The sequence below is a fragment of the Talpa occidentalis genome, unplaced genomic scaffold, assembly GCF_014898055.3.
Source record: "Talpa occidentalis isolate TD23 unplaced genomic scaffold, MPIMG_talOcc4v2.1 talOcc4.335, whole genome shotgun sequence".
Classification (NCBI taxonomy): Eukaryota; Metazoa; Chordata; class Mammalia; order Eulipotyphla; family Talpidae; genus Talpa; species Talpa occidentalis.
In genome coordinates, this window is record NW_023603574.1 from 8397 (window position 1) to 32630 (window position 24234).

The following is a 24234-nucleotide window of genomic DNA, read 5'->3' on the forward strand; positions in this document are numbered from 1 at the left end:
GGTGTTGCCCAGAGGGCATTTGGTCCAGTCCCCCTCACCTCCTTTCTTCATTTCTCCCAGTCCTGACCTGGGTCTTTACTCACAGTTCTGGAAACTTCCCTGTTCTGCAGGATTAGAAGATTCCTTTTGGACTTCTGACCTGGCTGCTCCCTGGTCTCACATGATGCTTTTTCCCACCGGAGGACAAGGAGGAAGCTACACTCAGGCTGCAAGTAAGTGTGGTCAAGGGTTGGAGACCTGAGGCCCTGGGGACAGTGTAGATGGAGCCCATGGGGGCGTCACTCTCATTAGTTCCTCCCATGGTCTCATCTCTCACCAAATTTTGTTGTGTTCTCCCCCAGGCAGCCACAGTCCCAGTGCTCTGAAGTGTATCTCAGTCCCTATAGGTGAGACCCTGGAGGACTGCAGTGGGTTGGGGGTTGAGGCAGAGAGGCTGGGACTAGGTGATGGGGATGCTTTCAGGAGGACATCTTGAGAATGCAGTGGACCATTGATAATGTTAACACTTAGGTAATTCACCTGAATTTTTTCATGATATTTTCTTTCACAGTGTGAGACAGCCTTGTATTGGCCTGAGTGTTACAGGATTTCTTTTTGCCCACGTTTTGTGGCTTTATGATCTCCTGGTTTAAACCAATCCACACCTGTGAGAACGGCCCATATCCAGAAGACCAGAAACAATAGGTGCTGGCAAGGATATGGAAAAAGTGGGACAGTCCTGCATTGCTTTTGGATATAGACTGAGCCAGCCCTTATGGAAACAGTACTGAGGTTTCTTTTTTTTTTAAGATTTATTCATTTACACAAGAACAGGAGTACAGGCCAGATGTGCAATAGGGTGAGAGGATTCACCACAGACAGAGGGGGGAACAGAACAGGCAGACTGATGAAATACACTGCTGAGGCGAGCAGCAGGCGCGACAGGAGAGGTCTGCCGCACCATGTGGGACCCTTGTTGGCCGGCCGGGATCAAACTGGTGCTGCAGAGGCCACAGACAGCTTCACAGCACGGCGTTCAACCGCCTGCGCCACCAGGGGAGGCCCAGTACTGAGGTTACTTAAAAGAGTAAATGTGGTTCTGCCATTGGTCCCAGCACTTCTACTGTGAGGATCCACTCACAGAGGATAAATACTCTCCTGTGAAGGGACCTGCACTCCCGTCACCACTGCAGCACTATTTACAGTAGCCAAGCTATGGGAACCACCTAAATGCCCCAAACAGGTGGGAAATTAAGAAGAAGCTGGGAATACATGTATACATATATGTACATATACAGATGACTCCAAAGGAGATGAATGTTGGGGTTTGGGGGAGGGAACTGTCGGGGTGAAGATGCCACCACATCCTAGCAGGGGCCAGAGTAGGGGAAGAGGTCTTGCCCAACTCCTTATACCTCAAGCCAACCATGAGATATTTCTAAATCTCCTCCCCTTCTGCAGGTCCAATGCTTTTTCAGTCCTGCTCAGAAGCTGCTTCTCCATGGAACTGTATTTATTGAGGTGTTGTTCTGATACTCTTTACTCTGTGTGTGATTTTAATTAATCTATTCTGGGGCTTGATGTTAATTGACGTCCCATCATCTTATGTTGTGTGCCCTGTCTCTCCTATTACACACACACACACACACACACAGAAACACACACACACACACACACACGCACTCCACTCTCCTTGGGAACCAGATCCTCACTCAGCACTGGGGTTACTCTGACCCTCTGTCTCTGGTCCCCTCAGAGCCACCCTCTCTGCAGTGTTTCTACTCAGTGGGGTCCAAGCAGCCCAGAAGTCCCTGCACCTCCTGCCTCTGACCTTGTGGGAAACCAGCCCCTCACCCTGCGTGACAGTGAGGAGGTGAAAGCAAAGTCCTGAGGTCAGTGACTGATGGATGAGATAATTTACTTTTTTCTTTTCTTTTTCCCTTATTGTATTATTCAATTGAGGTAACATTGGTTTACACGCTATAGGTGTTCAGAGGCCCAGGGTCACCCTCTTCAGATGTTTGTTACCACATCACACCCACCCTAACGGCACCCATAGTCTTCACCATAGTCCATTGGGCCTCCTCCTATTTTGTTTCCTACTCTAACCCCCAGCCCATAGCTTCAATTCTGCAGTGATATATAGAGAGTATGTTTTGGTTTAGTTTCACCTGTCTCTGCTTTATTTCTTTATATTCCAGATATGAATGAAATCATCCAGTATGTAACTTTCTTCTTCAAACTTATTTCACTTAGCATAATCCCACCCATATCTATCCATGTTGTTGCAAATTCAGTATTCCATCTTTCTCACAGACGAACAGTATTCCACTGTGTATATAGGCTGTGTTCTTTATCCCCTCATCTGCCGTTGGGCACTTAGGTTGTCTCCATCGCTTGGTTATGGTAGACAGCACTGCAGTGACCATAGGAGGTGCATATTCCTTGAAATCAGTGTTTTTACTTTCTTTGGATAAATACCAAGAAATGGGATGCTTGAACTTGTGAGAGGTCCATTTTGAGGAAACTTCGTTGTTGTTTTTTTTTCCATAGGGGCAGGACCAATGTGCTATCCATAGAAAAGAGAGGTTCCATTTTACCGCCCCACCCAAGGAAAGGTGGAGCTGAGCAGGGATGAGAAGGTAAGGAAGAGGAAGAAGACGTGGAGTAAGATGAGGAAAGAAGACTGGAGGTGGCGCGTGGAGCAGAGAGACGTGAAGAAGAAACCACACTTGCTCCTCACTTGGACTTGTGCCAGGAGTTGGGGACATGGAGACAGACACGTGAAAGAGACAAAAATGTGGATGAGAGACCCATGGGGATGCTGCCAATGGCAGCTGTTATCTTGATGTGGATTTTGATTTTGCTCTTGTCCTTCCAAACTTGCCTGGCCCCTCTTGCCCCTGTCACATGGGTCTCTGCCAGTAGGTGCCTTAGACTTGTGACAGGCCTTCACACTGCAGGGGCAGATTTTGCCTGGTTCTGGCAAATGTTCAATTTCAGTGGGGAAGTAAAGGAATCCTCAGAAAAATAAAAAAAGATTCCAGATGTGCTAAATCTTAGATCTTTAATGTATTTGGAATTAAGTGTGATTTCTCCATGTTGCTTGTTTGAATAAAGCCTGACCACTCTCTACAAGGTATCAGAATACTTCTCTCTCTTTGACAAAAGGATATAAATATTTAGTGGCCAGATGATGGACAGTAGAAGTTTTTCAAATGTCCACCGGTTTTTTTTATGCTCAAGAGGTCAAGACTAGTTTCCCTCCTGTGAGTCCCTGGACTTGCTGGCTCCCTGCTCGTGGAGGAGGCTGGGGCACCTGCACCACTTCACAGTGAGGCTCAAAAGGCACTGTGATCTCCTGCTTGATCTCTCCTGCTCACTCTCTGGGGTAAGATATTTGCCACGCTGCATGGGCACTCAGATAAGTTGACAATCACATTGGTGAGGAAGTGAGGCTGTGCGTGAGCCAGCAGCCACATGCATGAGCCTTTACGTAGATCCTTCCATGTCCATCAAGCCTTTTCTTTGGCCTGACATCATGATTGCAGACGCGTGAGACCCCGAGCTGGAATCACCAAACTGAAGTGCTCTGGACTCCTCACCCACAGAAAATGTGTGAAATACCAAATCTTTATTGTTTTAAGCTGCATACCTTTAAAGTAATTGTTTCAAACATGTAAATGACTAATGCACCAGGAGCAACAATTTCATCAATGGCTGGTCTCTCTTAGGAACAGCAGAGGACAGAAGAGCCTGCAGTGAAGGCCCTCTAGGAAAAGGAGGCCAAGTAAGAATTCTATATACACCAAAACTGTCCTTCAAAATAAAGTTGATTTAAGGGCCCTCTCTGGTGGCACAAGGGGTTAAGACGCAGCACTATGAAGCTATCTGCAGCCACTGCAGCACAAGTTCAATCCCTGGCCAGGGAGGTGACCCACACGGAGCAGCAGACCTCTCCTGCCTTGCCCGCTGCTCCCCTCAGCAGTGTGTTTCAGTACATCTGCTGATCTGCTCACCACTCAGTCTCTGGTGAATCCTCTCAGCTCCTGCATCTCTGTCCTGCACCCCAGCTCTTGTATGCATTAATAAATGAATCTTTAAAAAAAAGTTGATTCAAAAAATTATTCATTTCCTTTAGCATTTATTTAAATTTTCCTACCAGCTTTCTGTATTATTATAATTTGTATAGTGGTAATGATTATAAAATACAGAGTCTGCAGAGGCTGTGGACAGCTTCACAGCACAGTGCTAAACCCGCTGCACCACCGGGGAGGCCCCCATCCTTAAAATTTTTTTAAAGATTTATTTTTATTTATTTATGCATAGAAGAACTGGGGTGTAGGCCAGAGGTTGGGGTGTGTGAGAGAGGATTCACCAGAGACAGAGTGGGGAGTAGAACAGGCAGTCTGACTGAAATACACTCCTGAGGGGAGCAGCCAGTGAGACAGGAGAAGTCTGCTGAGCCATGTGGGTTAGCACCCTTGTAGGGGATCCAACTCATTTGCAATGGCTGCCTACACTTCATAGTGTTAAGACTTTAACCCTTGTGCCACCAGAGAGGCCCTCAAACCCTTAAATTTTAATAGTCTAATTCTAATTACTAATATATTAGTTTACACAAATACAGAAATGTTGAAACTATTTAGGTATTTTTTTGTGCTAATATTTTTTTTTAAGATTTATTTATGCATACAAGAACTGGGGTACAGGCCAGAGGTGCAGGGGGTGAGAGGATTCAACAGAAACAGAGTGGGGAACAGAACAGGCAGACTGACTGAAATACACTGCTGAGGGGAGCAGCGGGCAAGTCAGGAGAGGTCTGCTGCGCCATATGGGTAGCTCCCTGGCTGGCCAGGGATCAAACCCGTGCTGCAGAGGCTGTGGATAGCTTCACAGTGATGTGCTTAACCTCTTGCACCACCAGGGAGGCCCTTGGTGTTATTTGTAATAACGTTAGGGCAATTTCCCAGAGAAATCAAGCAGGGCTCATAGAGGTAGAGAGAGAGATTTATTTGTCACACCAGTGGGCTCAGTGGGATTCTCCCAAAAGTCTGAGGCCCGAATTGCAGAAATGGTGAGGTTTTATACAGGTTGTATGTGGAAACTTGTTACACCATCCATCAAAGACTTTCTTTATTGTTTCTTTGCCGTGGACCAGCGCAGCGGTAGACTCGCAGGACTGTCTCAGGACTGAGAAACTGTGAGGATGGCCAAGGATTCGGCGCGTAAATGACAGACAGACACACTTCAAGAGTGAAGATCTGACTGTAATGTGCTCAAAATCATCATACATTTTTATACCTTTTTTAACAATGGATGATTTCATACAAGTTAATTTTTTCTCGGCATGAGATGATTACTAATACATAGGACATCATGCTATCTATCATTGTAGACGTGATCAATGTTGCATAGTAAAAAACAATCTCAAGGTAAGGATTACAGGAATTTAAACCCACACAATTATTTATGATTACACAGAACAACATTCTTTAAGCTAGTTTTTCTTGTTTTGTTTCCAAGGCTACAACTTATCAGATTTTGTTGAAAGTATAACATTTCACTAGTTTTAGATTTTGCTTTAGGTAATCACAAGTAATTTTTTATATATGTAAGCATGTTAATATTTGCAGTGTTGTCTCATGTGAGAAGTATTACGATTACTTAAAAACTAACATTACTACAAATTATTTTCTTTGTCATGCATTTCCTAGAAACTGATTTCACAAGTAACATAGAAAAAGTCAAGTAGGTAAGAAAATAGTATAATTATAGAATGGTTGCTATGTTGCTTCTTATGCAGGAACAATGACCAACTGGTTAATAGTTAAACTGCTTTGTTGGTAACTCCATCAGGCTTGTTTTTAGGCGACGTTCTGCAGCAGCCATGTTCTCAAGCAAAGGAGGGGTTTTTACTGCAGGCTTAATGCCTGGATTGGGCTTACAGGCATTTAGACATTTGCCTGAATTGAACGCCAAGATTTTCATGATGAATCCCCTCGGGGACTGCGCCTGTCTTCGGTCGTCAGGAGTCACAGACATGCGGCTAGCCAGTGCCATTTCTAGTCTGCCCCCGATCTTACCCGTCATTGACTGTCCAGTCCAGCGCACAGGGGAAGGGGGTCTTATTTACTCTGACTTTCTATGTGTCTGAGTAAAAGCCTCCCTCTTTCCAGTAAGTTCACATGCGTTCAGCGGCAGAGGCCGCCGCATTTCTTTATTGTAAGGGGGTCGAGGTAGACATGGCTACCCCCAAGGGGGTCGTAGTGACTTTGAGAAAGAAGCACATCACAGGAACTTTCCACTCCAGCAAGCAGCAGACTCCAAGCAGCAGACTTGGCAACTTCCTGCTTCAATATATGTACATATTCTCTAAAGAATGCTTAAATTCCATTTAAACCATTATACATTTATTAAGTAATGAGAAAGGGGTGAAAAAAAGAGACAGCATATTGCACTCAGTGAGACATTGGCGTTTTTGATGCTTTTCCTCTTTTCTGAGATTCTGATTTTCCACCTTGTACAATTTGTCTTCAGCCTAAAGAACTTCCTTTACCATTTCTTACAGTGCAGGTCTTTGGAGGCAAAATAATTCTGTTAATATTCTTTTTTTTTTTAAAGATTTATTTTTATTTATTTATACAAGCACTGGGTAGAGTCAGAAGTGCAGGAGGGTGAGAGAATTCACCAGAGCCAGAGCGGGGAGCACAGCAGGCAGAAGGACCGAAGTACACTGCTGAGGGGAGCAGCGGGCGGCAGGGGAGGTCTGCGCGCCATGTGGGACCCTCCTCCCGTGGCCGGGGAGCAGCCAGGGATCGAACCGGCGCTGCAGAGGCTGCGGGCAGCTTCGCAACCCAGCGCTCAACCGCTGTGCCACCGGGGAGGCCCCTGTTAATATTCTTTTATCTGAACACATATATGCCTTCATTCTTGAAGGACGTTGTTGGTGAATACAATTTGCGTCTTTGAGGAGAGGTGTTATTCCCCTTTCTTCTGGCCCCATGTTTTCTGATGAGAAGTCATCAGACAGGAAAGGAGAAACAGAAAACAAGAGATCATGATGGACAAAATGTCTATCATGTCTACCCCTAAGATAAACCTTCCCATCAGTCCAATTAAAGGGCTGAGGGGGCTGTGCGGTGAGCAGTAGTCATGGTATTACAGAGAACGCAGAACAAGAACATGAAAGAGGATCTCTTGGGTCCCAGGGAACCTCCTGAAGTAGAGGGAGGCTTGTGGGAAGCTGGGTGGTTCTCCAGGCCAGCAGGCAAAGCAGGTACTTTTCTAAAAGAAGGAGCAGAGAAAAGGCAAAGAGCTCAGGTTGGTCGTTTATAATCAACAATTAAATGGGTATCCCTCTGGGCCTCCCTGGTGGCGCAGCGGTTGAGCGCTGGGTTGAGAAGCTGCCCGCAGCCTCTGCTGCGCCAGTTCGATCCCTGTCTGCTCCCCGGCCACTGGAGGAGGGTCCCACATGGCGCACAGACCTCTCCTGCCGCCCGCTGCTCCCCTCAGCAGTGTATTTCGGTCCTTCTGCCTGCTCTGCTCCCTGCTCTGGCTCTGGTGAATTCTCTCACCCTCCTGCGCTTCTGACTGTACCCAGTGCATGTATAAAAACAAAAACAAACAAACAAACAAATAAATAAAAACATGCCTCTAAAAAATAAATAAATAAATAAAAATAAATAAATAAATAAATAATAAATGGGTATCCCTCTCCTTGGTCTCAACGAAGGGGCACAAGCCAAAAGCCAGGGCACATCTCATCCAACCTTGCTAAGGCAGCAACAAAAGTCTCCTAGCAAATAGGTAACTTCAGAGAAAATCAGACTTCAAGGTTCATGGCATTGCTGAACTCCCAGTTCCCAGAAGATAGGCTCTAAGTAGATAAGGCCAATTTTACCAGGCCTGCTTGCTTCCCTCAGGGCATAAACGACATCAAACAGACACATTAACTGGACGCCTGCCCAGAATTTCTCAGCAAAAATCCTTGAGAATGTGAAATGTTTTCCTTGCAGACTGAATAAAATTCCCAAGGTGAGGTTCGGGATCCAGGCAGCTTCCCAGTGCTATCTGGAGGCTGTACAGGGTTCAAGTCCTCAGTCTTGATTCTTTAATAAACTCGCTTTTCTTGCCTCCATTTAATCCCACAGGTGTACAAGATGAGGAAGTTCTTGCATGGTTCCTGGAGGCAGACTGTGACTGAGTGTGTCTCAGACGACTGGGCCTGAGACTGCAGGACTTGGGAGGGCCAGAGAAGGATTCCTTGTCTTTGTTGCAGGCGTCCAAAGTATCACTGAGATGAGTTTACGGGTGCGGGTGACCACTCCACACCTTCACTGAGAAGGATCATCGGTGGTGTCTTGACAGGTGACCCCTCAACCCATAAAAATGCTTCTTCCATGGAACCTTATATGACCAAGGGATTTCCAAACCTGACGTCTATCTGGGAATCATCTTGAAAAGTGGACAAGCAAGGTCAGGAACAAGCCCATGCCGCTGACAGGCGGCACCGTGATTGAGGAGCACCTGGGAAAGTTTGGAGTCAAGAGCTCATTCCTGAATTTGTCTTCCTGATTGAGTTTTATAATATCAGGGTTCGCCACCTCTCAGTACACCCCTTGCTATTAAGAACGGAGTGGGCTTCCTTAAGCAGATGGGCTACATGTCTGTCGACGTGATTGTATTAATCATCTCATCCAGCAGCTCAACCACACCCAGAATATTTGAAAGCACAGTGCATTGAAAGCATGTGTTTTTGTTTTCTGGAAATATTTTCTATACAATTGGATGTGGATTATTTTCTGTGTCTCTTCAGAAACGGGAGGGAAAGCATCAGAGGGGGGTGTCCATGCAGGCCCTTCCCTCATAGCCTGGCCAAGGAGAGTCCCTAAGTGTCTCCTCAGGGGTCTCTGCTACTTCCTCTAGTGAGCAGAGGACTCATGTTGTTACAGGGCAGGGAGAGGGGCAGCCCAGACACCCCAAACCTGCCTGCTTTAAATAGGTTCTGCCATCCGCCGCATCAACACAAAGCATATGAGACTTTAATGAGAAGGAACTTCAATGCAACTAGGAAACAATACAGGAAAGGCAAAGAATCTAGTTTCTAAATCAAGCACCCAAAGATACCCGTCCCCTCGTGGGTAAAAGTCCATCCAAATGGGATTGGCCCAGAGCAAGGCCCCAAAGCCTGCCACAAGTCTAAAACATCTTCCAGTGGGGACCCACAGAAAAGGGTCAGATACAACCAGACAAGCCTGGAAGGAAAAGAGCAAAATCAAAATCAAGATAAAAGCTGCCACTGACCCCTCCCCACGGGTCTCACCCACATCTGTGTCACCCAGTCCACGACCAAAAGGCAAGCGCAGTTTCTTCACGTGTCTCTCCATTCCATTGCCTCCTCCAGGTCTCTTCCTGGCTCCATCCTGCTTCCTTCCTTCTCAGTCTCCTCTGCAGCTTTTTCTCTTCCTGCTCAGCTCCACCTTCCATTTGGGTGGGGCAGGGAACCTGGAACCTACCCCTTTCCTGGGGCCACCCTGTTACAAAGTCACGGAGGATGGTTTCACTTGTAGGAAGAGCATACAAGGGATGGGGGCTTCTTCCAGACAAAACTAGCAGGTAAACTGTAAATTGGAGACATTCATCTGGGGAGAGGGAGGGAAAAGGATCAAAATGGGAGGGATGTGGTGATGTTCCCGGGTGTCCTGGTGGAGGTAATTTTATGGGGACAACACCTGAGAGGAGAAATCAACATTGAACAAAAATTAACGACAATGTGAAAATACAACAATAAATAAATTAAAAAATATATATATATAAAGGTGCGGGGGCATTTTAGGATGAGGGGGCTGTGCTGTCTGTGCTCTGTGGTAGTTCCAAGATTCTGTTAATTATTTATATTTACCCAACTGTCCATCTAAAATTGGTAAATTTTATTTCATATAAAGATGTTAAGAAAAAAATGGCAAGAAAGAAGACAAAGCAAATATGCTATAGTAATTAAAAACAAAGAATTCATTGCTAGCAGTTCTGTCCTAAGGAATTTTAAAGGAATTCTTGCAGGTCGAGGGAAATTTATAGCAATAACTAATACATTTATAGCACACATTTACAGCAATAAATAGCAACAGACACACACATAATACTGTTTTTTGTAGACTTGTTTTAATTTATTGAACTGACATGATTGCTTAAATTTTTTGTATTATAAAGTTTTATTTGGCCTAAATGTATTTTGGTTTAATATATATATATATTACAATAATAACATTAAGGTGGTTAAATAGACCTATATTTCCAGGGGCCAGCCTCGGCAAACTGTCCTGTCAGGGGTTCCTGTAAGGATGAGAGGGCGTGGACGAATCTGAGGGATTAGGGAGCAGGAGTGAGGAGACACAAACACTTGATCAGGGTGGAGACATCATTCAGCTCAGGGTCTCAGCAGCCCTTTATTTATATACTACAAGATACATAAGCATATGGATTAGAGCAGGAAGATAACAATCATCACATCTTCCTCTAGAACCACCAGGGATTCATTTGCCCTTTAACAGAGGTCTTAACATTCTTTGAAGAAGGCACAGTTGCTTAAACAAAAGTGTTCTTAGAATAGTCATTTATTTTAAACAATTGTTTTATTTCTAGCAAAAACTCATGTGACTGAAACTAACATTTCTATGTTTACTACAGGTGAAGGATTAACTAAGGGCTGGGGAAACAAAGGACAGGGAGTTACCTGGGGGAAGGGAGACAGAGGGGTTTTTCTAACTAACCTATAAAGTTTAGACTGACATATAACCATGATTAAAGCAAAAAACAGAAGGCTTTTATATAGAAATCATGATCTAATAGTATATGGTTTTAATAATGAATCCGAGGGCAAGTTAGGGAGGATGAGGCAGCCTCAAGGACAGTGCAGGTGGGGACCTGGGAGCATTGAAGAAGGCTTCAGAGATAAGGACAACTAGAGGAATGGAAGAATTCCACGGGGAATAATAAACATCCCAGGGCCAAGGACAACATTGTTAACGCTGGCCTCGGTTTCCCTCAGGTGATAAAGGGAGGTGGAGTTTGGGGAAACGGAGAGTGGTTTAATGTATGGACAAATGAGGAGGGCAGCAGACTCCTGTCTGGGAGACCACCGTCCTGCCCTTTGTCAGAGTGCAGGAGATTTATGCAAGGGGGGGATGGGAAGGGGTCAGCACTGAGACTGGTGTGTGCCAGCCTGGTTTTCTTCAATAGACAAGGAATGTAAAGATCCCCCCACCCCCACCCCTGCTCAGTAGCAGATTAAGTGAGGCAGCCAATAACTACCAATCACAAAGAGACTGGTGGAGCTTGGAAATAATGAGGGAAATGAGGTATATATTCCCTGAGACATGACTCCACTTTGGCTTCCTTGCCCTCCCTGGCCTGGTTTCTTGGCCCGGGAGTCTCACTTTATTTCTGTTCCTTTTCTCCTTAATAAACTTTTTCTTTCTTTAAACAAACCTGCCTCTTCTCGCTTGCTTGCCTGAGAGTCTGTGAACTTTGTGCTGCGGCTTCGTGAGACACCAACCCGTGGTGGTCTAGTGGCTGGGGCTCAGCGCTGCACCTGCAGCCTGGGATCTGTTTCTGGCTGGAAGACTAGGCCTGACAATTCCAGTATCAATAAGATATTAATTCAATATTAGGGAACCAAGAAGGGCCTGGAGGGCATCAATGCCAGACAAGCCACACTGACACTTCCCTAGCCCCAAGCTCTCAATTAAGGGAGGAATTCTCCTAATGTAACAGAAGAGTTTTTCTACCTATTACTCCTGTACTTATCTAGTCAGCCTAGTTTCCGTATCTAACTTGAAGATCAAGGGAAAATTCCTTTTTCTGTAAGATTGCTGATTGTTGTTTTAAGGAACTACAAATATTTCATCAGAGGCAGGGCCAGAGATGGTTATAGCTTTTGGTTCTCAGAATGGTTAATACGGGACATATCAGTAGTTGTAACATTGACTATTTCCAAGTGCATTATTTGTACTGCCATGGTTATTAGCTCAACCAGTCACAAAATTGTTGTTGACTTATTCTTGAATGCATACTCCAACAGCTACCATACCCATTGTCACTGAAAGGGAACTGTTAAGGAAAAAAGAACTGCCAAGGAAAAAGGGAATTCTTGATGAAAAGGAACTCTTTCCCTCCTAAAGGACCATAGACATGGACATGTAAGTAAAAGACAAGTTTGCTTCCTTAGTAAGCATATCTAAACAAGGCCTGGCAGCCTGCTAGGCTGGTTGTTCTCCTGGGCCATTCTCAAAGATCTGCATCCTTCCCCTTTTGGTAGGTTTCCTATGTCAAGAATTTGCATGCCAGCTAACCATGAATCAATGAATCACACAGTGCCATTTGCTGTCAAATTGTTTATTCAGATATTGATAGAAACTAGCCATAAACAAATGAGGAGAATCTAGCAGGAGTCAGCTAACAAGATTCCTGACTTTTCAGGAATCTGCCCCATGCCCGGACCCTTGTCAGACAACATGAGTAGCATGGCTCCCAGCACTATATTGCTGTAAATTTCCTATATTTTATGGGATGTAGTTCAATTAAGTAGATATTGAAAATTAAAGATACAGATTTAAATACCACAATAAAAGGTATTGATACAAATATATCTAAAGCCACACGAAGAATTAATCTCACTGAAAGAAATATTTGCTTGAATCAAAGTAAGGTACAAAAAGATGAAATGGAAAAAAAAAAAGATGTGAGACAATTAAAAAATAAATATCAGAATGATAGATTCAAATCTGGCCATATCGGCCAACAGGCATATGAAAAAATGTTCAACATCACTTGCCATCAGGGAAATGCAAATCAAAACTACCATGAGATACCATCTTACACCAGTGAGAATGGCACATATTAAAAAAACTAGCAACAACAAATGCTGGCGAGGGTGTGGGCCAACCTACGCCAGTCCAGCGAGCAGTTGCTTATTTCTCTAAACAAATGGATCCCACTGTAAGAGGATGGCAGCCCTGCCTGCGTGCACTTGCGGTAGCTGCTCGTCTCGCTAGACCTAAGGCCTTAAATCCCACACTGGGCCAATCTGTAAATGTTAGTTCTCCCCATCGGCTCCAGGACCTGCTCACTCATCAGGCTCTCTCCCCTCCATCACCCTCTTGTCTGTTAGATTTCTACTCTCTTTGTCAAAGGCCCTCTCATCTCCCTCTCCCAATCCTCGACTCTCCATCCTGCCAGGCTTCACGGGTGTTCCACTCCCTAACGCAGGTAACACCCTCTTCTTACTACGGTGAACACCATCACCATTCGGACAGTGGACCTGCCTTTATCTCAATGATTACTCCACAGGTCTCCTCCCTGGGCATCACCTGGAAACTACACATTCCCTCCCGACCGCAATCCTCTGGTAAGGTAGAACGGGTAAATGGTCTGACCAGAGACCACCTAGCCAAACTCTCCACAGAGCCTGCAAATCCTGGGTGGAGCTGCTCCCACTGGCTTTAGTGCACCTCCGAGCCACTCCCCATGGCCCCTTGTTCCTGAGCCCCTTGAACGGATGTATGGCAGACCTCCACTTACTAACCATGAGCTCCGCGTCCAACCTACACTGTTGGCTGGATATTTTCCATACTTGTCTTTGCTCAGACAGCTGCTCCAAGAACACGCAGACCTTTGTCTGCCACAACCTGTGCCTCCGTCCCCTGATGCACCTGTCAACCTGCTGTGCCCTGGAGACCAGGTTCTTCTGAAAGCCATCTCTCCAAAAGCACTTCCGCCAAAGTGGATGGGTCCACACACGATCATCCTGACTACACCAATGGCTGTCAAGGCATCAGCTGTCCAGGGTCAAAGCGGTCCCTGTGGACAAGCAGTATGTATACAAGCACATGGGCCCAACTCGGGTTTGCATCAATGCATCCCTGGTCCACATCCCACTCAGCCTATAGAGTAGAGGCCCTCTGATTCTCCTTCCTCTGTTTCTTTTTTTTTTTTGTTTTTAAAGATTTATTTATGCAAGCACTGGGTACAGTCAGAAACACAGGAGGGTGAGAGAACTCACCAGAGACAAAGCGAAGAGCAGAACAGGCAGACTTGACGAAGCACACTGCTGAGGGGAGCAGTGGGCGGCAGGAGAGGTCTGCCCGCCATGTGGGACCCTCGCCTTGAGGCCAGGGATTGAACCAGTGCTGTAGAGGCTGTGGGCAGCTTCACAACCCAGCGCTCAACTGTCAACCTCTGCACCACCGGGGAGGCCCCTCTCCTTCCTCTGTTTCTAATTCCATCTCTTCAAGCCACTTCCAGTTCTTCTGTCTATGCCCAGCAATTCCAGATCAGCACAGCCTCGGACCAGGTATTACCACTCATAGGGCTTCTTATCCTAATCTCCTCATTTTTTCTTTTTGCCCCATGCTTACTCCATTTCATCCAACACCGGATCCAAGAACTGTCCTATACCACCTTTAACCAACTCCTTCTCCACCCATATCCTCGCGCTGCAAAGACTGTCTCATAACCAGGCCTGAGCGCCCACCCTGGTCTTCGCCCCTGGCCAGCAGGAAGTAGCCAAAGAGAGAACCATTTCCCCTTTTCAACAAAAGGCTGGTATGAAAGGTTGATGCAGGGGCCAGGAATGGGGAAGCCCACATACAAACAACAGGATGGCCCTGACACCAGTACCCCTGATTCCATCAAACCGAAACTGAAGCCATAAGCAGGAGAAAACAACTCGGCTCCACGAAAAAACAACTTAGTTCCCCCTAAGCCTGTTTCCCCCCTGCCAACCCAGTTTTCCTGCCTAACCTCTCCTCACCCTATGAAATGACATCTCCCCCCACAACGGGCACGATTTCAGGGACACCCATCTTGGGTACGACGCTTGCCTGGGGGCGCAATGAATTTTCCCTTCCTTTGAGAAAGTTTAGCTTGGCTCCCCTTTTCTTTACTGCGCCAAACTGTTACAGGGCAGCCCCGGTATAAAAAGGGTTGTTTGACTGTTTCCCGATTCTGGTGGAGTGTTTCGGATTCTGGTGGAGCTGCCCGGACAGGGCCGGTTCTGAGATGGGCAGAGTTGGGGGTCCTGGAGGGCGGCGTCCTGGTGGTGAGATGCTCTGTGAGGAGTCAGAGAAGCAGGGCTCAGAGGAGAGGAGACTCGGGGGAATGCTCTGGGTGTGAGGTTTCCAGCTTTTCTCCCCAGGACCCCTCTCTCCAGCCTCTGGATAACAAAACCTGGGGAAACAGGAAAGTAGATCATTTTTTCCTTTTACAACCTATTTAGTATTGAGGACTTAAAAAAAAAAACATAACATTTAATGAATACTGTTAAATTTACAGAAAAGTTGCAAAGATAGTACAGTTCTTATTCATCCCACACCATTTCCACTTTGTGAACATCTTACATGAATACAGTTGTCTTTTTTTTTTTTACAGCTAATGAAGCAATGTTGACACAATTACCAAACTCCATGCTTTATTTCATTAGTTTTTCCTAATGTACATTTTATGTTCCATAATCCAAATTGCCTCACTCAGTTACAGCCAGTTCTCCTCGATGTGCCTCTTGCTGACTGTTTCTCTGACTTTGCTTGTTTTTATAACGTTGACATTGGTGAGGAGTGATATTTTGGAGAGGTGTTGGGTTCACAGTTGGGGTTCTTGGGTCACGTCTGAGAAAAGTTTCACCAGATTCCCCCTTTCACATACACAGTGAGTTTCCCCACAAGACAGAGACTTTTTGTCTCTGCCAAAGAGAAGTTTTATTATTTCTTTTTTTAAAAAAGGGAAAGAGTCAGAACCCTGCTACCCTCCCCCACCCACTGAGTAGGCTCTCTCCGACCAACGGAAAGGAGGGAAAAAAAAAAAAAAACTGCAAGAACGAACTACAGATCAAGTGGGACACTGAGTAGAGAGGAACTATTTCAGGCACCGCACCCCACAAATGGGAACTGTGGAGAACGGTGAAGAAATCACCACAGAGGTGATCGAGCGGCTCCGGGCGCCATCAGAGGAAGACAAGGATTCCACGGAGACCTACAAATAGTCTAAGGCCAGCTGAGAACCACTGGGAAAAAGCAAAGGTCAGCAAGGACAGGTCTCTGGTGCCACCTCATGACCAGAACAAAATCACCAACTAGCTGATTCCCTGTTGGAACTAAGTAAATACAGAGGGAGGGAACAGTAAGGGACAGTGCCCAGCAACACAGCATCAACACTCTGGTGGAGTGTTGTCTCCAGTGCCAGTCTCAGTCTGGTGAACAGTTTCCGACACCCCTAAAGGAGCACTCCAAAGAGATGGAAGCCACCCTTAGGACAACTTGGATCCTTCTCCTTTGGGGACTTGCTGGCGCGGGGTTGCACAGAGAGGAGGGGGCAGAGCTTGCTGGCTTTCAGGGCTGCTTCAGAACCCAGGGGTTCTCTGAGCCCCTCTGGCTGCCCCCCCCCAACAGTAAATGGACTGAACGGTGAAGAGGAGGAGGAAGAGGAGGACAAGGGTCCCCTGACAAAACTAAGCATCCCGGACGATCTAGACAGCTGCGAGGCCATGGTGAGCTCGGCCCTGGAGCCCCTTCCCTGCCCCACCTTCCCCCTCCCACCAGCACACCCTTCTTCTTGGTTCCCCTCCCTTTGATTAAGCTTTCACCCACCTCTGCTGGGAGCCAGTGGGTAGACACAACACCATCCTCGAATCTCAGGTGTGCCCAGGAGGCCCTGAGAGGTGTGCCTCCCAACCTCCTGCCGGGCCCACAGGGGCACCCTGCACCTCTGGCCCACAGGTGGCATTTTGTAACTTGGCCTTGGCCAGTGCTGAGGAAGAACAGGCGCGGCTACACAGGCAGCTAAAGGAGCAAAAGCTGCTCTGCTGGCTCCTGGCTCAGCAGGTAGCCCCATGGGACCAGGAGACTGAGAAGATGGAGGCCCCAGCCCCCGGGGGGAAAGTGTGCCTGGGGAGACCCACCAGGCCCTTCAGGGAGCCTGGTGAGAAGAAGAAACTGCAGGTGAGTGTGTGTAAGGCAGGAAGGAATGGCCACAGGGCAGGTTTTCTGATCCAGCAGACCGGGTAAAGGAGAAGTGAGTCCTGGAAGCCTCAGTGAATTTTGCAGACTTTATTGGGATTTACCAGATACATGGCAGGTAGGGGGGCTAGGGGCCAGGAGGCTGACAGGCCTCCCAGCCCACAGCAAGTCTTCACTCTTTCCGGGCTCTCTGGCGTTCTCTGGTGGTCTCTGCTGCTCTGCTCTCTCGGTTCTGCTTCTGCTTCTCTGCTTCTGCTGGCGTCCCCATGACGCCACCCTTAAAAGCCCATCTTAGCCCAGGTGAATCCCATCTACCTATGCCCACACCCTACTCCAGGTGCCCGCATCAGGCATGCATTCGGGACCACAGGGTTCCATCATCCATCCTATGGGCGGGAGAGCAGAAAAGCCTGATACTTTTACCTTACCCTACAATCCACCCCTCAGGGTTTTCTGCCAGACAGTCTATACAAGTGATACACACGTTTCTCTTGACGAATAGGAACACTGCAGCCATGGCCCACAAAAGCAAATGAAATATATCACAATGAAATATAACAGAACACAAATAAGTCCAGGCAGGGCATCAACCTAGTGGCAAAAGACAATTATTGGCACCAGTAGATGATCCACCACTTCCGCTGCCGAAGGCACGGCTCATGCAAGGGAGGGAACCACTCAGGCATCAGCCGTCACACGCCAGGAGCCATCAGGCCTCCCGGCCCCCTCCGGCTGCAGTCTCGGCCACAAGCCACACACCGCATCCACCCCCAGGATGCACTCACTCTTGGGTTGGCAATTCTGTACTCTTTGGGTGTAATCGCCCATCCCTCAGGGTTTTCTATCTGTGGTCGCTCCAACGCTCCAGCATGCAGGCCCCTGCACTCAGGCCAACCCACTGCACAAGCACATGGGTCGGGGATCCGTGGATACAAGTCCACATGCAGCCTCTCTTGGGTCCCCTCTTTGGCTGTGGGCTCCACCACAAGCCACGTTCCCTACCCATCCCCCAAAGATGGGCTCCTCAGCTCCTCACCCTCAACTATGAGCAGGGCATCACCCACAGGTGATTTTAAAAGACTCACTGGCCTTTAGCTTACGTAGTGCGTAACAGCCGCTCAGGGCTTCCCGAACTTAGCACCAGCTTTTGCCTTCTCAGTTGGCTTTTCTCCTCTGCTTAGCTGCTGGGCAGTACACCGGCTGCCTTTGGCCACCAAGGCCCACTGACACCCCCAGACTCCCATCTCTGGGGGTGGACAATCCCATCCTTCCTCAGGGTCCCCAAAACATATCAAACTTTCCAAGGTCCTCCCCCTTCTGGCGGGATTGTTAGTCCATTAGTCCAAGTTCATCGGCTTTTCCCTTTGTCCACACTGGGGAGCTCTGAGTCGTGGTCCTTTCTCCCCCGATGATTCTTGCTGCCTCGGCGGGGATTGTTGGCTGGTCCTCTCGGGCATCTCCTCCTCCAGGCGAGGTCTCATCCCGCAGCTCCCGGACTTTGCCCTTCCCCTGTCCCGCCATGACACGTCCAGCGCTGTCACAGGCAAACACTGTCTGCTGCTCCTCAGTCCCTCCCGGTCTTCGGAGGGCTCCATACCGGTCTGCATGGATCATCTTGCTGACTTACACCAATTGTAAGAGAGGAGGGAATGGACACGGGGCAAGTTTTCTGATCCAGCAGACTGGGTCCAGGAGAAGAGAGTCCTGGAAGCCTCAGTGGCTTTTGCAGGCTTTTATTGGGATTTACTGGATACATGGCAGGTAGGGGTGCTAGGGGGTCAGGAGGCTGGCAGGCCTCCCAGCCCCCAGCAAGTCTTCACTCTTTCTGGGCTCTCTGGCGTTCTCTGGTGGTCTCTGCTGCTCTGCTCTCTAGGTTCTGCTTACGTTTCTCTGCTTTTGCTGTGAATGCCACCCTTAAAAGCCCGGTCTTAGCCCAGGTGAATCCCATCTACATATGCCCACACCCTACTCCAGGTGCCTGCATCAGGCTTGCATTCAGACCACAGGGTTCCCTCATCTATCCTAAAGGCGGGAGGGCAGAAAAGCCTGATAGTTTTATCTTACCCTACAGTGTGGTTTTCCGGAGGGCTGGGCGGGCTGGGTGCTGGGCAGGCCGGCACTGCTGAGCCCCTGAGCCCGCTGTCTGGCCGAGGGCCAATTTATCGAGCTCATGCAGGAGAAAGTGGGCTTACAGGACTGGATGGAGGAGCTGGAGCATCGATGTATCCAGATGTCTGGAGAGACTGTCACCATCGGTGAGCGGGGAGGCTTGTGCCCTGCAGCTGGGGTGCTATGCAGAGGCTGGGGAGACCCCAGCAGCTGAGCTGTCTGCGTGCCCTCCCCTAGGAGAATACATCGCTCTCTACCAGTACCAGAGAGCAGTGATGAGGGAGGAGCACCAAGAGAAGGAGGAGTCCATAAGGCAGCTGGCCCAGGACAAAGAGGAGATGAAGGTAGTCAGAGCTCTGGCTCCATGGTGGTGCGGCTGGGGGCAGGGCAGGCTTCTGAGCATCTCTGCTTCCAGGTGAAGCTGTTAGAGCTGCAAGAGTTGGTTTTGCGGCTGGTGGAGGCACGCAACGAATGGCGGGCGAAGCCCTGAGCACCTGCCCAGAACCCTGCTGCTGAGCCCACTAGCGCATGCCTAGTCCCCAAGAAGCTTGGCACCGCCAACGTCCAAGGTGAGGAAAGCCCCTAACAGGCGGCTGGTCAGGAAGAGCACACTCCGCCAGGCACACAGCATCCTGTCTCTGTCTCTGTAGGGTAAAGAAAATATCAGGCTTTTCTGCTCTTCCGCCATCAGGATAGATGATGGATCCTTGTCCTGAATGCATGCCTGATGGCGGGCACCTGGAGTAGGGTGTGGGCATAAGTAGATGGGATTCAGCTGAGCTAATACTGTGCTTTTAAGGGCGGCGTCACGGGGCCGCCAGCAGCAGCAGTAGAAGCCGAAGCTGAAGCCGGAAGAGAAGCCGAGATCACCAGAGAGCCCAGATAAAGTGAAGATTTGCTTCACCCCTGCCTGCCATATGCCTGGTGAACCCCAATAAAAAAACTGCAAAACCACTGAGGACTCTGACTCCTCCTTTACCCGGTCTGCATGGGATCAGAAAACATGCGCTGTGCCCTGCTCCTGCCCTTACACTCTCTAAAGAACCAAGTAAGGTGAGGGGGAAGGTCGGGCAGAGCAGGACGGGAGCAGCCCAGGGGGCGGGTGCGTGGAGGGGCCCCCAGACTCCTGGGATGGGGAAGGAGGCGCCGCAGCTCAGGGGTGAGAGGGCTGCGGCCTTTGATCTCCCTGAGGCGCGCACCCCGCAGGGAAATGGAATCATGGTGAGGAAGCGCCCCCTTCTGGCCAGAGAGGGAGCTGTCGGCCACGTTTTCCAGCTCTGGGATGGAGACTGGCCCAGAGGCTCCTACTTTTTCTGAAGGACAGTTAAGGAATCCAGTTCCTCCTGAGAAAGAGGGGAGACCACCCATGAAATCACCCTTCACTGGATCCTTTTGACCGGCGCCATCTTAGGAGCAATGAGTTTCTCTCTCGAGATCTTGTTTTTTGGTCAGAGCATTTTTGGAGATCTCACTCCTGCCTGTCTGTGTCATCACCCTCCACCCAGGTCAGCAACAAAATGCTCAGAGACCTGCATCCCACCCTGGGCTCTCACCTACTATCCCAGACTCCCAGACCAGGCTGGTTTCTGGGGTGTGTGCCCCTCCCTCCATCTACACTGTTCTCTCCACTGGAGGATGGTCACATGAGGCTGCTTCAGTGTCCATGGAGGAAACAAAAAGCATTAAAATTCCATTTCTTCCTACTCAGGCCCCCCCAATCGCCATATGTGACCCATCACCCCATCTCTGAGCATGAGGTCACCCCGAGGTGCTGGGCCTTGGGCTTCTACCCTGATGACATCACCCTGACCTGGCAGCGAGTTGGGGAGGACCTGACCCAGGACACAGAGCTGGTGAACACCAGGCGGGGGGGCAGTGGGGACTGGAAACTTCCAGAAGTGGGCAGCTGTGGAGGTGCCTTCTGGAGAGGAGCAGAGATACACATGCCATGTGCAGCATGAGGGGTTGATAGCACCCCTAGTCCTGAGATGGGGTATGAAGGGAAATGTGGGCACAGAGGCTGACTCGGGGCCATCAGAAGCCTTTCTGGAGACCTTCAGAGAGTCAGACCAAGGCCTCAGGTTCAGGGTCTGACCTTCCCTTCCCTTCCAGTGCCACCTCCTCAGTTCTCCATCCTTGCCGTGGTCCTCATTTCCAGCTCGGTTTTCTTTAGAGGTGCTCATTGGACACAAGGTGGCTTCATGTGTGAGGGGCTAGAAGAAGTGCTCAGGTAGGGAAGGGAGTGGGGGATCTTGTCCACTGGGGGCTTTCATGTCCCAGGGAGAACTTGCCCTGCCTGGTTAATGGGAAGTACCATCCACACACACGGGTGTTGCCCAGAGGGCATTTGGTCCAGTCCCCCTTCATCTCCTTTCCTCATTTTTCCCAGTCCTGACCTGGGTCTTTAGTCCCAGTTCTGGAAACTTCCCTGTTCTGCAGGATTAGAAGATTCCTTTAGGACTTCTGACCTGACTACTCCCTGGTCTCACCTGATGCTTCTTCCCACAGGAGGACAAGGAGGAAGCTACACTCAGGCTGCAAGTAAGTGTGGTCAAGGCTTGGATCCCTGAGCCCTGGGAATGGTGTAGATGGAGCCCATGAGAGAGTCACTCTCATCAGTTTCTCCTGTGGTCTCATCTCTCACCCAGGCAGCCACAGTCCCTGTGCTCTGAAGTGTATCTCCGCCCCTATAGGTGAGACCCTGGAGAATTGCAGTGGGGTGGGATTGAGGCAGAGAGTCTGGGACTATGCAATGGGGATGCTTTCAGGAGGACATCTTGGGAATGCAGTGGATCATTGATAATGTTAACACTCGGGTAATGAGTGAGCTGTCAGGGGTGAAGATGCCACCACATCCTAGCAGGGGCCAGGACAGGAGGAGGGGTCCCGCCCAGCTCCTTACACCTCAAACCAACCATAAACCTCCTCCTCTTCTGCAGGTCTAATGCTTTTTCAGTCCCACTCAGAAGCTCCTTCTCCATGGAACTGTATTTATTGGGGTGTTGTTCTGACACTCTTTACACTGTGTGAAATTTGAATTACTTTATTCTGGGGCTTGATGTTAATTGACTTCCCATCATTTTATATTGTGTACCCTGTCATTCTTGTTACACACACACACGCGCACACACACACACACACACATGCGCACATTCCCCTCTCCTTGGGAACCAGACCCTCACTCAGCACTGGGGTACTCTGACCCTCTGTCTCTGGTCCCCTCAGAGCCGCCCTCTCTGCAGTGTCTCTACTCAGCAGTGCCTGGGCAGCCCCAGGAGTCCCTGCACCTCCTGCCTCTGCCCTTGTGGGCAACCAGCCCCTCACCCTGCATGGCAGTGAGGAGGCGAAGGCCAAGTCCTGAGGTCAGTGACCAATAGAGGAGACAATTTACCTTTTTCTTTTCTTTTCCCCCTCATTGTATTATTCAGTTGAGGTTAGCATTGGTTTACACACTGCATGTGTTCAGAGGCAAGGGTCACATCTCTTCAGATGTTTGTTACCACATCACACCCACCCTAAGGGCACCCGTAGTCTTCACTACAGTCCATCGGGCCCTCTTCCTACTTTGTTTCCTACTCTTACCCCCAGCCATAGCTTCAATTCTACAGTCATATATATAGAATATGTTTTTGGTTAGTTTCATCTGTCCCAACTTTGTTTCTTTATATTCCAAATATGAATGAAATCATCTGTATATAACTTTTTCCTTCAAATTTATTTCACTTAGCATAATCCCATCCATATCTATCATGTTGTTGCAAATTCAATATTTCATCTTTTTCACAGCTGAGTAGTATTCCATAGTGTGTATAGCTTGTGTTCTTTATCCCCTCATCTGCCGTTGGGCACTTAGGTTGTCTCCATAGCTTGGTTATAGTAGACAGTGCCGCAGTGACTGTAGGAGGCGCACATTCCTTGGAATTAGTGTTTTAACTTCTTTGGATAAATACCATGGAATGGGATCCTTGACCATATGACAGGTCTATTTTGAGGAACCTTCATTTTTTTTTTTCCCCATAGGGGCAGGACCAATGTGCTATCCATAGAAAACGGAGGTACCAAGTTACCGCCCCGCCTAAGGAAAGGTGGGGCTGAGCAGGGATGAGAAGCTAAGGAAGAGGAGGAAGACATGGAGCAAGATGGGGAAAGGAGACTGAGGAGGTGCATGGAGCAGAGAGACATGTGAAGAAGAAACCACGCCTTGCTTCTCACTTGGACTTGTGCCATGGAGTTGGGGACATGGAAAGAGACATGTGAAAGATTAAAAACATGGGTGAGAGACTCATGGGGAGGCTGACAATGACCGCTGTTATCTTGTCATGGATTTAGATTTTGTTCTTTTCCTTCCAGACTTGCCTGGCCCCTCCTGACCCTTTCCCATGGGTCTCTACCAGTAGGTGCCTTAGCCTTGTGGCAGGCGTTCGGGCCCCAGTGGGCCTGCTTTGGGCCCAGCCTGTTTGGCTGGGCATTGACCCATGAGGGGACGGGTAACTTTGGGTGCTTCACTTGGGAACTATACTAACTATATTCTTTCTCTTCTTCTCTCTCTATTGCACACTGATTCTCTATTTTATAGTAATTGTATTAAAGTTCTTTTCTATTGAAGGTCTTACACTTTAGTGTATGTTTTGTCTTTATGCAGCTGATGGCAGATCCCATGTAGAGTGTGCAGTTTTGAAGGTCCAGGGAACCCCTCATTCTGCCCACTGACAGGACAAGACATCATTCCCACCCACCATGTGCCAGAGTTCCTTTTTCTCCACACCTTTCAATGGGTCATTCTCACAGATGTGAGGTGGGAACTCACTGTGGTTTTATTTATTTTTTAAAGATTTATTTATTTATTTATACAAGCACTGGGTACAGTAAGAAGCGCAGGAGGGTGAGAGAATTCACCAGAGCCAGAGCAGGGAACAGAACAGGCAGGCTGACGAAGAAATACACTGCTGAGGGGAGCAGCAGGAGGGGCAGGTGAGGTCTGTTGCACCATGTGGGACCCTCCCTGCGGCCAGGGATCAAACTGGCTTGCAGAGGCTGCTGGCAGCTTCGCAGCCCAGTGCTCAACCGCTGCGCCACCAGGGGAGGCCTTCATTGTGGTTTGAATTGGCATTTTCTGACAGCACATGATGATAAA

The 24234-nt window shown here is 48.5% G+C and overlaps 1 protein-coding gene and 1 long non-coding RNA gene across 3 annotated transcripts; both read left to right on the forward strand.

The window, feature by feature from the left end:
* Positions 1-18864: 18864 nt before the first annotated feature.
* On the forward strand, positions 18865-20092 carry LOC129146674 (golgin subfamily A member 2-like). The gene is made up of 4 exons (XM_054700204.1): positions 18865-19246; positions 19338-19444; positions 19516-19669; positions 19900-20092. Exons 1-3 carry the CDS (start codon positions 19162-19164, stop codon positions 19588-19590), a joined length of 267 nt encoding a protein of 88 aa, XP_054556179.1. The 5' UTR covers positions 18865-19161; the 3' UTR covers positions 19591-19669; positions 19900-20092.
* Positions 20093-20287: 195 nt separating this feature from the next.
* On the forward strand, positions 20288-23702 carry LOC129146675 (uncharacterized). 2 transcript variants are annotated; one of them, XR_008553703.1, is made up of 4 exons: positions 20288-20605; positions 20809-21330; positions 21609-21641; positions 23121-23702. It is a non-coding gene; the product is annotated as an uncharacterized LOC129146675 (long non-coding RNA). The 2 variants fall into 2 exon arrangements; XR_008553702.1 differs by having other exon boundaries at positions 20288-21330.
* The last annotated feature ends 532 nt before the right edge of the window (positions 23703-24234 follow it).